The sequence below is a fragment of the Eurypyga helias genome, unplaced genomic scaffold, assembly GCF_000690775.1.
Source record: "Eurypyga helias isolate BGI_N326 unplaced genomic scaffold, ASM69077v1 scaffold6524, whole genome shotgun sequence".
Lineage (NCBI taxonomy): Eukaryota > Metazoa > Chordata > Aves > Eurypygiformes > Eurypygidae > Eurypyga > Eurypyga helias.
In genome coordinates this window covers 52,182-68,164 of record NW_010244274.1, presented here as the reverse complement: position 1 = coordinate 68,164, position 15,983 = coordinate 52,182, and the positions used below count along the sequence as shown (strand labels likewise).

Sequence of the window (15,983 nt, the reverse complement as noted above, 5' to 3'; positions counted from 1 at the left end):
GTGCAGAGCTAGAATTCCAGATGTTTGTAATTTTCTGTGTATTTGCTAGAATATGATGTTTTTTCAGAGGAGGTTTTTAATAGCTTTCAAAACCAACGATGGTCACTAAGACTGATATGCTTGGTGCATGCTTTGCAGTTGCAGTTTAACTTGTTTTCAGAACAATCTTTCATAAGTTAAAGATCCAATTGAAAAGGAGAAGATGCTATTTCTGGAAAGTAGTGTACAGCAGACTCTCTTTAGGGACGAAAGAATCAGTGAGGTTTCTTCTTACAGCCTAAACTTTGAGCTGCTTCTTTTACATAAACATATAAGGAATTAACAGGATCCTCGTTTTAAGCATCATAATTTTCTTTATGATTATAAATACCCAGTAAATAATACAGAAAATAACACAATCTTGACAAGTAGCATTAATTACCATTGGATGCACACTGCAAAGAAAAGTTAGATTTAACATCATGAGCTTTCTGGCTAGATCGATGTTGCTTGCAAAGAAAAAAAAATCTCTTTCATGCTCCATTTGTTAGCTGCTGTGGGCTTTGTGAAATTGAGCTAGAGCTGTAAAAGGCTCTGTGGAAACTATTATTTCTGCTTGTTCTGAAAGTTTCTTTTTCTCTTTTTCTGTTGGTAGTATGTCATCAGTCACACGCAGCTAGAAACCAGGACCCTGCAGCTTTCTGTCTGGCACTATGACAGATTTGGACGCAACAGCTTCCTTGGGGAGGTGGAAATTCCATTTGATTCCTGGAACTTCGAAAATCAGGGCGATGAGTGGTTTGTGCTGCAGCCCAAGGTAGGGCTTTCCAGAGGCTGGTGATAGTGCTGCGAAGCAAATTTAGCAAGGTTTAGTTGTTTTTCCTTTGGAATGTGTTTATAAAGCGCGACTTTATGAGTGTCTAACATGGCAATAAAAATCACATCTTTGTTCCTTATTCAATCAAAACATACTGGTTTTAAAGTCTTCATGAAAACTTGACATGTAATCTTCTACTTAAAACCAAAAAAAACCCCACCTTCTAAACAAGTTTCTCTAGTCATAAGCCACATTGGAGAAATGACCTAGTAAAAAAATGATTTTATATAAACAGCCCATAAACCAAAGGACTTTTCCCAACCCAACCCTTAACAGTTTGTTAAAGAACACACCTTTCAGCTGTGACAAAATGAGTTTCTTAATCACTTATTCACCTCAGCTAGGAAGGTACAAGATCAGGCCTTCTTCAGGTACAAGATCAGGCAGATCAACTGGTCTGTGAAGCAGGACTTGCGTTGTCCGTAGCTAAAGGCAGGATAATTCCTGTCTCTTGGCAAAGGTGATTATTTTTGAAGGGATTCAAAGAGCTATATTGTAACCTAGAGGATTAAAGGCTTGTGCCTTGCTTGCTTCAGGAACGGATTCCAGGATTGTCATTTCAAAAAGTGTATTTTTCTAGTTACGGAAACACCCAAGGTTGTACAATGACTGATGTGGAGATTGACTCAGATGACTTGTTTGCCCCATGTTCATTATATTTAAGGAAGCAGTGTTAACATCTGGGGGTTTGGGAGGATGTGTTTGATTTGTGGCTTTCTCTCAGGTGGGAGATGGATTCCGATTGCTGTATAGTTAATTTCTATATGTAGCCTTTTGTGAGGCTTTGATCTCTGTCACAAATTTATGTTTTACTAAAGAACTTGCCAGAAAGTACATAAGGAAATCAGTCTCTTTTTTGAACACATACACACCTCATACTTCATAAGCAGCAAGGGAGATCATCCCCAGTTTCCTAGTTCAGCTTTGTTAATAAAAGTGACCACCAGCTCTTCCTTTGTGGCCTAGGTTGGGTCTAGAGCGGGAAGAAAAAGTGGCTGATGATGGCACACGTTTCAGTCAGCACTGCATCCTGGCCAGGATTACACCGTACTCCTTACAAGCTTGCTTTGTCCAAGTTACTTCTGTTGGGTCTGGTCTTGAGGTAGAAGAAATGTCATGGCTCTGGCTGGTGTCAGGGGTTGCTCTTATTTAGTATCCACACAGCTACAACAATAAGATACACATCTAGTATTTATTTTGTTTGCAGTTTTTATGCAGTGTTGGTCTGAAATTGAGCTTCTTATCATGCAGTATTCTCTTTGACATCCCATTTCAATCTCTGGGAGTTTGTGTGTATGGGTGGTTTCCTTTAATCCTAACAGAGGAAAAAAAGATAGTCGTGAGACTCTTCTGCTCAGGAAAAAAATAATGAGGCACTAAGCATTTCAGCCATTCCAGCTGAAAGGTGTTGTCTGATTATTTCCAAACTCATTAAATGGATTTTTAAATGAGTTCTTTTTTACCAAAGAAAGCAAATACAGAATTGGTCTTGTCTGCCTCCCAAGTTGTTAAAAATAATGTTTCTGAACTTAAAATGGTGCAAAGATTTTCAATCAGCAACTGTAATATTTTTTAAATGTCAATTATTGCATTTTGAATTTTTTAAAAAGCACATGTTAATACACATGCAAATTACATGCTGTTCTCCCATATGAGCTGCCTGATTGAGACAGCAGTGAAATACTTCCTGGGTTTTATTACAGTGCTTTATTTGTTCTGTCATGAGTCATTTAGCTGCTTTAGTGAAAAAGTTGGAGATTTTAAGACCTGTTTCTTGTATGAGCACCGAATGTCTGTTTTCAAGGGGAGTGTGGTTAAATCAGAAAAAGAAGAGAAAACAGCTTTGTGGTTAAAGAGGGGGCAGAGTCTAGAGCCAAATTACATGTGCATTTGAGGGGGGAGCTTGACAAATTGTTCGTGACATACAAACTTGCACCACCATTGGTCCAACGGTAGAGCAGAAAAAAACAATCCTTGCTGCCTTTGTGGGAAACTTGACCCTAAACTTGTATAGTTTAGACCGTAAGCAAGCTGCCCAACTGGCAAGACTATGAAGTTGTGCAAATTATTCCACAGCCGTTTACTATGGGTTTTCTTTTGTCCCCCGTTGTAGCAACTGGCATCAGACACCGGTGGGGATGGGACGGCTTTTCTCAGTCAGTGGAAGAATGCCTGTGTTCCTGTAAAAGCACTTCAAAGTCACAAAAGGGCTGCAGTGTTATTGCTAAAGTTGTGTTGTTCCCTGTCCCATTCTCGTGTACAGGCTTGCCCCCCCCTAACCATGGTTAGTGCCTTAGCCTGGAGTCTAGGATATGAAGGCAGTGCTGACTGTGTATTACACCATGTGTATTTCTGGTGGGGTTATTTTGGTTCTGTTTTCTCTTGATAATAGAATTTTGACCTTCCTGGGGAGTCAGGAAACAAGGTGAATGCATCTCAGAGAAATACTGTCACAGATCAGACATTGGTCTATAAGCAGTTCTTTAAAGGCTTGTGTGGTGCTGTGGTGTGCGTCTCACCACACTTGAGAGTCCTCCCTTTCTGCACGGGCTTTGTCCCTGTTAAGAGATCTGGATGACTTGTTCATTTGTACCCAAAGCTAAGCACTGAAGCACGTACAGAAACACGAGCATCCAAGTAGTCCCACCGACGTTGGGGGACATCACTGAGCAAGGTTGGCGTATGCCTGAGCTTTTCACAGGCCTGATCTCTAATGTAAATGCACAAGACATCCGTTTTCACTGCACTTTATTGTTCTAGAAGTCAGTTTGTGCTGACACAACATGTTCTCTCTGTGTTGCATCTATTGTTTTTAAAATGTAATTTCCAGCTTCTTAGGACACCAATGGATGTTGAGCACATGTCAGTGAAGGCCTAATGTTTCTTTCACAAGAATGCTCTGAAGAGCACTGAATGCATTCTTTCTAGGAAAGATTCAAATGTTTGTAAAACAAAAAGATACAGAAATAGTAGCTGCGTAGAAAAGGAAAAGGACACTGGGAGTAACAGTTTTCCAGAAGTTTTTCTATATCAGAGCTGCACTCTGCTCTCTTCCCTAGCCTTCGTTCCCCACACCTCTATTCCAGTGGTGACTGAGGAGTGACTCTGAAATATGTGAAACCAATTAAGGTTTAAAATCCTGATTAGGGGAAATAAAGGGTGAATGTCAGTTTAAATCAGCTACTGTTTACATGTCCAGAATAAGTTTGAGGGTTTTTTTTCCTCTTTTTTTGCTTGACTTAGCCATGGTAGCTATCTCTCTTCTCTGTATGTTCACTGAACGGTGTCCAATGCCACGTGGCTTTATTCTTCTGAGAGTTTGCATTCCTTAGCTCATAAAGTTTTCTAAAATGTGATTGCCTTCAGTCTGGAGTGTTTAATTATCTGAAAGTGGGCTGGTATGTTTTGATACGTTTAAGAAGTGTTTCAAACACTGTATTGGTACAAGAAAATTAAAAATGAAAGGAGAAAGTGAATGATTAACTGGCTGATCCTTAACTGGATTTCTGGTTTTTGTTTGTTTGTATTTTCTTTTCAGGTGGAAGTTGTGACAGATGTTGGGCTTCAATATAAAGGAGAATTGACTGTTGTTTTACGTTACATTCCCCCAGACAGAAACCTAATGCTTCCTCTAGGGCAGTTTCAAGGTAAAACAAACATTAATGGCAGCATATGATAACATCCTTCTGAGTATTAAAAATCCTCACCTGGAGTGAAGTAATGGTAGCAGTGAGGATTGAAATCATACTTAAATATGCTATTTGTCTTTATCTGTGGAAAGTTTAAACCGTGAGTGTGTTTCTCCTCTTCTCTTACATTGAACTTAAGGAGAAAAAAGCAAAGAGGATTGTGCAGACAAGTGTTGAGGCATGGCCGTGACCTAATTAAAAAAAAAAAAAATCAGACTCTAGATAACATCATCAAGGGCAGCCACATAGAAATAAATTCTCTACATCATAGTCTGTGGATTCATTGTTCAGCTAGTTATATACAATGTATAGCTGACCAAATTAATAGACTTCACTTAGTTCTTCATGATTCATTGTCCTTAAGCTTACCTGTCTCCTCATTTTCACTCTTCTTTCACACTGCTTTATCTCTGCTCAGTTTTACCGAGTCTTGTAAAATATTACTTGAATTCTTTAGGGTAAGCCACTATTTTAATCAGCAATGATCAGGGGAAAATAGTTACTAACTCTTTGCACTGTAGTAGCATGAGGAACAGCAGTCATCTGAAGTGAAAGCAATCACTGGGTAGCACCTGAGTGTACACCAAAATATCAGACATGGGTATATCACTGTCTTTGTGACAGTGTTGCTTGTTAGCGTTAGGATCTGAGAGAGATATTGGAGTTTCTCTTTCTTTTGGACAGATGACGTTCCCTCTGCTAGCAGTATTTCCAAGGTTTTGTCTCTCAAAAGCTGTGTCTGAACAGTCCAGATATACACCATCTGCATTTTTAAAAGTTAGTACATTTTAACATCACTCCTGATACTTTTTTCCTGATGTTTTCAGCCTGAAACAGTGAGTACAATCCCAGTTGACAAGCCTCTTAAAGTCTGCAGCAGCAGCAGCATGTACACACGTCCCTATGATGCAGTTCAAAAGCAATAGGGTGCCAGTGAGCACCAGGTCCTTTGTCGCGGTGTCTGAGCAGCCGTGCAGCCTTGCACATGGATTACACTCAGTGTATTTCTGCATTTTAAGCTCTGGGACAGAGGTTTTATACCTTCTTTATGGTGTATGGCTGCCTTAATGTCAGTGGTGGAAGTGGTTTCTGAAAAGAGGGTCGGACTTATAGGATGTGCAGTTCTTTGTGTTCAGCACAGTAACCCGCAAATACTTACATTAGGGCAGGACTTCAGATAGGGTGCTCTGTTGTGGCCAGCACGTGGACAAGTTCTTCGTCATACATGGAGTGATTTTTCTGCCCCTGCCTTATTGTTTTCTCCACCCATAGGGAATCAGAATGTCCTCATAAGGAATACTTTAATCCCATTGCAGTAAATGATAAAATAATCTGGTCAAGACAATTTAAATATCCTAATCAGTCTTTCAGCGTATATATAATTTCTGATGATGATGTTGCAACTCTGTTTTATGTATAGGAAAGAAGAGCTTTAAAAAAGGAAAAAAGAGAGACTCTCACATGCCATCTGGAGGTATATTAGAAGTCCTTATCAAAGAAGCAAAGAATTTAACAGCAGTGAAATCAGGAGGCACATCTGACACTTTTGTGAAAGGGTCTGTGTTACTTTTTTTTCTTCCCATTTTTTTAATGGCTGCGCTGAATCATATTTTGGCTGACCCATTTTTTTTCAATATACCTCTGTGTGTGTGTATGGAGTGCCAGTCCTGAAAAGCTACTGGCACCTTGAAAGGGTGTGCTGAAGAGAAGGGGGCTGTGTAAAATGGGCAGAGAGGTACAAGTTCTCCCAGGGGTTAAACACAATGACATTTAAATACCACTCAGTCAAGAAACAGAACTATTTATACATAAGTATCCAGTGTGCTAATGTGCCTGCTGTTAGAGAATATAATGTTTGGTAAAAGAAAGCACTTCCACTGAGTCGGCAGAGAGAGGTAGGTGAATATTCATCACTCCTGGAAAGCAAGAGGTTGTAAACTAGGGCTCTTACTTGATTTAACATTGACATTTACATTTTCAGGAAATTGAAACAGTACATGTTTTTTACTAAGAGAAATAGCCAGGCTACATCGTGAATAAGAAACTTGTTTTCAGGAAGACATGAGTCTGTTTGGTTTCCTTGTAAAACTGCAAATAGCACCTATAAAAGTTGGCATGCTCCATCAAGCTAAGGTTTTTTTCTAATGGATGTAGTCTGAAACACGCAGAAAGAGAAAATTCATTGTGTGTGGAGGGAAATTCTGGTTTGATTCAAGGAAATATGCTAAATGAGAAGATTTTTCTCTCTTATTTTAGAAATAGGGTTTGTTTTGTTTTGTTTCTAATATTTAATTGGGAAAGCTCTTTGGCATGAAGAACAGTGTCAAGGAGCACATTTAAAGCCTGAGGGTTCCCAGGAAGTCTATCACTGTCTTGGTCTGTTAACTAAGACGTAGTGTCTTAACTCCGATTGTGTCTCATTCTTAACATAAACATCTTCTGTCAAACAATACTAAAAAAACCCAAAACCAAACACAACCGCTCTGATGGCTTCCAGGTTTGATTTTAAAGATGCAGGATTTTGAAAGATTTAAGGTTGTGTCACTTATATGCCTGTATGCACGTGACTACATGAAAATACATGTAGTATGACATACGTGTACCTTTTTATTAGATATGCAGCATTTTGTGTTGGACAGTCAAAATCCAAACAATACAGAAAAAGCTACGTTTAAGACATACTTGTGTTTGAATAAAATGAACATAATCCTGCCTGTCTCCTTATATTGTATTTTTCATAAAAGTAAGTTATGTGGAAGGAATGTTACATTTAGGATATAATAGATAGCCTAAAACATTTCTCATTGCCAGCGTTGCTCCAATGCTTTCAGAATTGCTGTTTTTTAGATATACTGTAGTTAATTAGTAATGGTTTGAGTGTTGTTACCAAATGGGGATCATATAAAGTATGGCTCTAATTCCTTGGCAGAGCTGAGAATTTATCTTGATCTTGAAGCATGCTTCAAACTATCACTAAGATCATAGAATTAACATAAAAGTTTGGGCAGCTCTTCCAATGTATTTGTTCTCCTGTGCCATCTCTCTTTTCCTGATACATGTGAAGGCATTTGCTTTCACTGAAAATAGACTGTCTGATCCCACTACAGCTTGTTCCCACCTGGAGCTCAGAACAGACTTCAGGGAGAAGATGTTGTCAAAGCCTTTTTACAACAGTGGTAGCAATGTATGGCCAAAGATCCTGTGGACTGTCTTTATTTAGCGGTGTCTGCTGTTGGTGACATGGACTATTCAGTACAGTGGAACAGGAGTCTGCTTTCTTGGGACTATTGGTCTGCCACGTGTCATGGCCAGATGCATAAGCGAGTTGCCATGAACCGGTTGAGGTGCTGCAGTGGTCTAATTCCGTGCTGTTGGATTGAGTAATTTGACACAGGTTAACCCAGAGTCAGCCCACTGCAGTAAAGTAGCTCATGTTTATTGTCAAGTAAAAACCTGCACAGGAACACTGATGGCGGTCCAGTGATAATTTGTCTGTATGTCTGGACCTTTAGTATTTATGTGCAACCACAGTGTTATTTCATCAGCTTTGCTGAAGGGGGTGAAGGTACAGACTTGGAACATTTGTAGAGACCTCTGATTTTTAACTAGAGTGTGAATTCTTTTAGTTTCCCTAAAGGAATTCTTCACTAAAAGTAGAATGTGAAGACCTTGTCAAACTTTACAGCATTTGTGTTTCTGCACTCCATAGGGCTTTGGGCAACTCAGATCAGCAGGTCGAGGGAAGTTATCCTCCCCCTCTGCTCTGCGCTGGTGAGGCCTCACCTGGAGCACTGTGTCCAGTTCTGGGCTCCGCAGCTCAAGAAGGACAAGGAAGTACTGGAGAGGGTCCAGCACAGGGCCACTGAGAGGATTAAGGCCCTGGAGCACCTTCCGTATGAGGAAAGGCTGAGAGAGCCGTGTCTCTTTAGCTTGGAGAAGGGGAGGCCGAGGGGGGATCTTATCAATGCTTAGAGGTATCTAAAGGACGGGTGTCAGGAAGATGGGGCCAGGCTCTTCTCAGTGGTGTCCAGGGACGGGACTGGGGGCAACAGCCATAATCTGGAAAACAGAAGGTTCATCCTGAACTTGAGGAAACACTTCTTCACTGGGAGGGTCAGACAGCACTGGAACAGGCTGCCCAGAGGGGTGGTGGACTCCCTTGGAGACTTTCAAAAGCCGCCTGGACTTGTCCCTGTGTGGTCTACTCTAGGTGATCCTGCTCTGGCAGGGGGGTTGGACTAGGTGATCTCTAGATGTCCCTTCCAACCCCTACCACTCTGTGAATCTGTGTAATGATGCTAACCCATTGAAGTTTCTTCCTTATCAGTCATTTCCATTTCTTTCGGAGAACCTCCTGTCCTGCTTTCAGAGGGACGCTGGACGAGGTGACTCCAGAGGCCCCTTCTAGACAAGGTTTTTATGATTCTGTCTATATTTACCCTCACTGAAATAAAAAGTTTGTGTGTAAGACTCAAGACTTGGGGCAAGGAGACTTAATTCTAATTTCTGCCAGTGATAACTCGCATTGTAACTATAAGAACAAATGGAGCACAAATGCAAAATATGCACCTCAGGTATATGCTTCATTTAATAACCGTGGGGAAATGGGAGTCCTGATCCCATTTGAGCCTCTACATGATTGTAATTCTTTGTGAATATTATGTGAAAACCCATGTACATATTCAATTTTCCTTTTCCATATCTCCCAGATACCTGCTCCCGGACGACAGCAAAGCTACAAAACACAAAACTCCCATCATAAAAAAGAGTGTGAATCCCCAGTGGAATCATACCTTTGCTTTCAGTGGACTGAATTCAAGGGACATACGTAACGTCTGCCTAGAATTGACTGTGTGGGACAAAGAGTCACTCTCCAGTAATATTTTTCTGGGAGGTGTCCGTTTGAGCACTGGAAATGGTAAGCTCCCATCTGACTCATGACTGCTTCTGTTATTCATCTCTCCTTCTTCCTAGATGATTTAGTTCGTTCTTCTGTTGAGGGAGAGAAAAAAAATTTGAGCCTAGCTATGTTTCTGCAGAGTCTAGAACTGGGAATGCCTTGAAAGTGTTTCTTAGCATCCAAGTCATATGGAGAATGAGGAGGTGATTGGTGACAGCCAACATGGCTTGACCAAGGGCAGATCGTGCCTGGCGAACATGGTGGCCTTCTATGATGGGGTCACAAACTTGGTGGATAGAGGACGGGCAACCAATTTCATCTAGGTGTACTTGTGCAAAGCCTTCGACACCTCCCGCATGACATCTTTGTCTCTAAATTGGAGAGACATGGATTTGATGGATGGACTGCTCGATGGATAAAGAACTGGCTGGCTGGTTGCACTCAGAGAGTGGTGGTCAGTGGCTCAGTGTCTGAGTAGAGACCAGTAACGAGTGGCGTTCCTCAGGGATCTGTGTTGGGACCAGTACTGTTTAACATCTTCATTAGTGACATGGATGACGGCATTGAGTGCACCCTCAGCAGGTTTGCTGACGACACCAAGCTGTGTGGTGCAATCGACACGCTGGAGGGAAGGGATGCCATCCAGAGGGACCTGGACAGGCTGGAGAGGTGGACCACTGCCAACTTCATGGAGTTCAACAAGGCCAAGTGCAAGGTCCTGCACCTGGGTTGGCCAAAGTACAGGCTGGGTTGAGTATGGATAGAAAGTCCTTCTCCCTGAGGAGAAGGACTTGGGGGTACTGGTGGATGAAAAACTGAACATGAGCCGGCAGTGTGCGCTGGCAGCCCAGAATGCCAACCGTATCCTGGGCTGTATCCAGAGAAGCGTGTCCAACAGGTCGAGGGAGGGGATTCTCCCCCTCTACTCTGCTCTTGTGAGACCCCACCTGGAGTGCTGCGTCCAGCTGTGAAACTCTCAGCATAAGAAGTATATTGGGTTGGAGCGAGTCGAGAGGATACCCACGAAGATGCTCAGAGGGCTGGAGCACCTCTGCTATGGGGACAGGCTGAGAGAGTTGGGCTTGTTCAGCCTGGAGAAGAGAAGGCTCCGGGGAGACCTTATAGCACCTTCCAGTGCCTGAAGGGGCTACAAGGAAGCTGGGGGGACTTTTTACAAGGGCCTGTAGTGACAGGACAAGGGGTAATGGGTTTAAATTGAAAGCGGGGAGGTTTAGATTAGATATCAGGAAGAAGTTCTTCACGGAGAGGGTGGTGAGGCACTGGAACAGGTTGCCCAGAGAAGCTGTGGCTGCCCCATCCCTGGAAGTGTTCAAGGCCAGGCTGGACGAGGCTTTGAGCAACCTGGTCTAGTGGAAGGGGTCCCTGCCCATGGCAAGGGGGTTGGAACTAGATGGTCTTTGAGGGCCCTTCCAACTCGAACCATTCCATGGGTCTATGATTCAGTGAGGAGTAGGAGATTACTTTTGTCCAGCATAAGCCGTCCTGCTGACTGTGGTGTCATCTGGAAGAGCTGTGAATCCATTCCTCTGTGAGGAGAAAGTTGCTTGTTGGTGCGGAGTGGGGAGGTTTATAGGACTCTGTCCATGTACCAAAAAGGATTTCAATGTCAAACTGGTGTTGTCCAGGAGCTACCTGTTTCCAATATAACTCCCTGTACAAGCGGTAAAGTGCTTGTCCTCTTGCTTGTACAGTGTTGTAGTAAATAAGCAAGGACAGTCAGTAACTGCTTACTGACATGGCAAAATGCCTCCTGTTTTTTTAATTGCCAGGTGTCAGTAACGGCAAGGAGGTTGACTGGATGGACTCTCAAGGGGAAGAGCAGCACCTCTGGCAGAAGATGATTGACAGTCCAGGAGCTCCTGTGGAGGGGATATTAATGCTGAGATCCAGCATGGGAAAACGCAGACCCTGAAAGACTGAGGGGGTACCACAGGTACTCCTGTCGTCGGTGGCATTCAGGCTCCTGTCACTTTGCCCATTTGAAAGTGAGGAAGGGTGTTGTACTCTTTGCCTTGGATATTAAGGCTCCGAGGGGGACGTTAATGCATTCCGCACTTGGATGAGCATGTTTTTAACCCAGGCTTTGTGTACAGATTGTGTTTCTCCTGGAGCCGGTGAGAGTCTGACCTTGTACAGCGATCTGACTAGCTTTCCCTGTCCTGTGTGGGGACTGGTGCGCAGCTGATGAGCACCTCTGCCCGTGGGGGCCACGGAGGGAACAAATTCTCTAGTTAGTCATTTAGTAAGTAACCCCTGGTTTATGTATCTCCTCCCGGGTCAGAGATGGCCTGGAAGACAGCAGTGGTACAGTACGAGCAGATTCAGAGTGAGTCTGTGCTTTGGTATTTGAGAGATGAGAAGCCATAATGCTACCAAGGATGACAAACCACGTTTCTCTGTCACGCTTGCTGGTTGGTCTGCACAGGGTGGCAGGCGTGGGACCAAGCAGCCCGCCAAGGAAGGCTGGAAATTGGCAGCTGGTGCTCAGTACTGGTGTTTTGGCACACTCCGGGTTGTTTCCGTGTGCTGTATAAAAGGCTGACTTGGCTCAACGTAATCAGAGAGCCTCTGATGAAAATAAATCGTACCAAATCTCCCAAATAGTTTCCAGAATGACATGGTGTTACAGTGTTTGTCGTTCAGTTGGCAGCTCTAGCCAAGATCTTCTGATGTCATTGAACAGACGGAATATGTTCACAGGCCTGTCCCCATCCGAAGCGTGGCTGAGGTGAGACACGTACTGGGTTTGGACATGGTTAGCTAAGACCTTGATTCAACAGATTGTGTAGCACAGTGATGTGAGTAAGGCACATGACGGAACGATTTGCACAACACTGGAATTTTCTCTGAATGGGTTGGGATCCCATCCCGGTGTGCCCACGCTTGGTAATAACCAGAGGAGGACTTTCTTCTTCAGAACATGCCCCAGTGAGAGTTAGAAGTAAGGTTTGGCCAATTCAGTCTTATTAACCATGACAGTTGTTCAAGTGTAATTTTACCATTTGGTTTCCTAAAGTGATTTTATACCTACTTCAAATCCCCCATCCTTTGGGGATTTACACAGGTTGTATGTGAAGAGCATGCTATTTCGCCTATTCCTACCATAATGAGATAGGATTATAACCTTTTTTTTCAAGGGCAGCACATGCCTGCTTGCAAGATTGGACAATCATATGACTGCACGGCATGTGAGTGCTCAGGGTTTAAGACAAAGGAAGATCAGTAAAGAGAGTGAACAACATTTCTTCTGAATTTTCCAGAGTTAGAACGCAGCTTCCTATTTGAACTGGTAAATTCATCTACAGCTATTCTTACCTTTTTTCTTCTTTTTTTTTTTTTCCCCCCAAATGTTTTATTTTTGGAAGCAGTGTAGTATTAGTATATGGAAACATAATCCTCACATAAATGACTGGAAAAAACCCCACCAACTTTCAAAGAATGTATCATTCACTGTAGATCAAAAGATCAGTATTCAAAGATTTCTGTGAAGAATAAAGACCATAAAATCTAACTTCTTTGAGAGATATAAATGTTGTTCTCCACAATCCAGAAGTTGCAAGAAATCTAGATTGAACACCAGAATATGAACAGATAGCCAAATAATTACAGCTGGAAATTTTGACATCTGTAGCTGTCCCCATGTACAGTTATGCATATATATTTAGAGCTGAATCCAAAACCTTAAAATCTAATGTCCATTCCCTTTGTTTTTTAAAGATAATTTATACTGGTTTTAGTTTGAGTGGCTTGAAACTGCAGGGAAGTTTACAAGCAGTCTTTTAAAATCCTGATGTTGTTAGATTAAAAAAAAATATTTATTTTTGTTAAAAATATTATCTTAGTTCTAATAAAACAATTTGCTTCATTATGAACATTTTCTAATAAATTTCTGGTATGACTTTAAAAAGGCACTGGAGGTACTGCTTGCCCAGTTTGAGATCCATAATGCTCAGAAATTACCAAGTCCTCTTTGAAAATAAAATTCCCTTACAGAATCTCAGTTTGGGAACCAAAAGCCAGTAGTTGTACAAGAAAACTGATTTCACTTACCTTCTTTACCTATTCTTCATTTTCATCTGAAGTCCTGCTCAAATTGGGCAGTGAATGTAGCCTGGTCTACTTTTAGCTGGCTTTTCATTTAATGCCGCAGATGCTGGGAGATGATAAATTAGAGCACAAATATCAAGCACATGCGTTTTATGACTTTTTTTCTTACCGTAATAGTCTTTAAATATTTATTTATTTGTTTATTTTGGTATCAGCATCCCCAAGAGTGAAACCAAACCTAACTTTTGAATGATATTTTCTAACTTTCTAAGCATGAATATTTTAGCCAAATCAAATCTTGCTTTGAAAGGAAAAAGTCTGGGATTTACTACTTCCTTCCAATGGCCAAAATTTCACCGTGAGCCTGTATCTGAAATTACAGAGCGGGTTATGAACATACTGCAGGTGTCAAATGCAGTTCAGCATATGAAAGGACCAACTTCACCTGAGAAGCAATTTCAGCCAAGGAGGGGGTGTTTGCCATTGGTGGGATTTGGTGCAGTGAAATTACCTCCTAGGTTAGCAGTGACAGTTCTGCATTATGGTAGCATATAATAGGTATCACGGTCTGCTTCAAATGAGCTTCAGAGAGATGATGAGCATCGTATAAACACTAGAGCAATTTGGAAAGCTTTGCTGTTCTATGATGTTATCAGCACATTTGTAGGAAGCGTTTGATTTGTGGAAAATGTCACATTTAATTATATCTCTTACATCTTTGTTCCCTTCCTTTATAAAAAATGATTTATGGTTTGAAAAAAGCACAAGATGATTAACTGCAGATGTGATTTCATGTTTCCCAGATACTTGAATTAATTGCCTATAATTGTGCTTCATCATGTACTGTGTGTAACCAGGCTGAACAAAAAGACAGAAAGCCAGGAATTAGGCAAAATCCTTATTTCTGTACGTATCTTTATGGTATTGAAGGTGCATGAATGGTTTATTCAAGACTAATTTTTAGGAGAAAATAGACACAATTTTACCACTGATTCATAAACTCCTGCCCTGAGTAAACAGGCACAGCAGAGCTGGTGTTTTTGAAGTATTTTTCCACACAGACGTGAATAACTAAAGATGCATCAGTGGAGAAGAAATCTTGTCTGCAGTGGGTTTTGAAAATGTCCTGCACAATGTGTTTTACCCTGAAACGTTTTTTCTAGCAAGGTAACTACAGGGCTTTTATCACTATCTTTTCCCCCTATTGATTAGATTTTGAGGGGCTGACCCATTAAAGAAGAAGAAAAGTGCAACTTCCTCCATAAAATGTCCAGTGGGGCCAGTAAATACCTATTGAGGCAGTGTGGTTATTGCCAGTGTCCATCAAAAAGAGCTGATGCTGAGGGCTCTCCGAGCCCTGCCATCAGACTTCAGTATCCAGCCCTGCTCTCCAGAAGTTTCTCTGCTCTTTATTAGCTAAATGGGTACTTCAGGCTTCTAAATGCTGATGCTTTCGCTTGTGTGCTGAGATGCCAAAAGCTGGATTACAATAGGTTTGAAATGCTCCCCCCTCCCCCCGTGCTACGCTTGAGTGAGGGTGGGAGGAAAGCTGAAAAGACCCGGGGGGACACCGCTGTCATCTTCCTGTGCTGATCCAACTGCTACTGCCTTCCTTGAATGCCTTTTGGATGCCACACAGCGATCCTTCTGTCCCAACCGGATGCGTTAGCAGATGTTTTAAGGGAGAAGGCACTGGGATGGCAACTATGTTCTGATCATGATGCATTAGACTGGAAGTTTACTATTCTGTGCCCCTTCCAATATAGGTTATTGTAAGGCAGCATGAAAGCAGAATTTTTATGTGTTAACTTTTAATTTTTCTTTTCCTGCCTGGTCAGGCCCTGCCAAGTGCAATTACTCTGCAAAAGTTCAACTGAACTACAACAGCAGAGCAGCCGTTGAGCATCCGCTGGTGCTAACTGGTGAAGAGAGGTAACAGGGGGGTTGCATTTAGACGGGCAGCATTTTGGCTTCTCGAAGGGTGATACACGTGGCCCCGTCTCAGGCATGTAAAGTTTATGGCTTGCTTAGGTCAATGAAGAGAAAGGCTGCATAGATCTCATACACCTTCAAAAAAGAGCTGAGAGTCCTATTTCCACAGCTCTCTAGTTTGTGGATTCACACGAGATAATAAGGGTTGTACCTGAATCTTTGTAAGGGGGTCTCTTCCCTTCATCCCCCCCTTCGATTCTGCGACCCTCACCAGAAGGTTCTACCAGAACATTAATCTCCAGCATCTGCAAGGAGGCAGTGTGCAGCAGCTAAGCGATAGCCCCACTTATTTTCATCCATACGAGAGAAAGCCTGAAATTTTACTTCCCTGACATACAGTATTGATTTTCAGCTCTTTGCAACGATGACAGAAATAACCATCTCCTGAGAGCTGGTCCATGCACTTTGTAAACGTTGGGGTTTTTTTTAAAATAGTTCTTAAAAAACATTATTATTTATTGATTTCCACCCCCCCACC

General features: G+C 42.0%; 1 protein-coding gene across 1 annotated transcript; it reads left to right on the top strand.

Moving 5' to 3' along the window:
- Positions 1–634: 634 nt before the first annotated feature.
- On the top strand, positions 635–11,378 carry LOC104508162 (synaptotagmin-like protein 5; the record flags this gene model as incomplete). Its single annotated transcript, XM_010149689.1, has 5 exons — positions 635–796; positions 4,395–4,503; positions 5,966–6,101; positions 9,255–9,463; positions 11,236–11,378. Coding segments are annotated over 5 exons (759 nt in total), but the record flags the coding sequence as incomplete, so codon positions are not given.
- Positions 11,379–15,983: the final 4,605 nt, after the last annotated feature.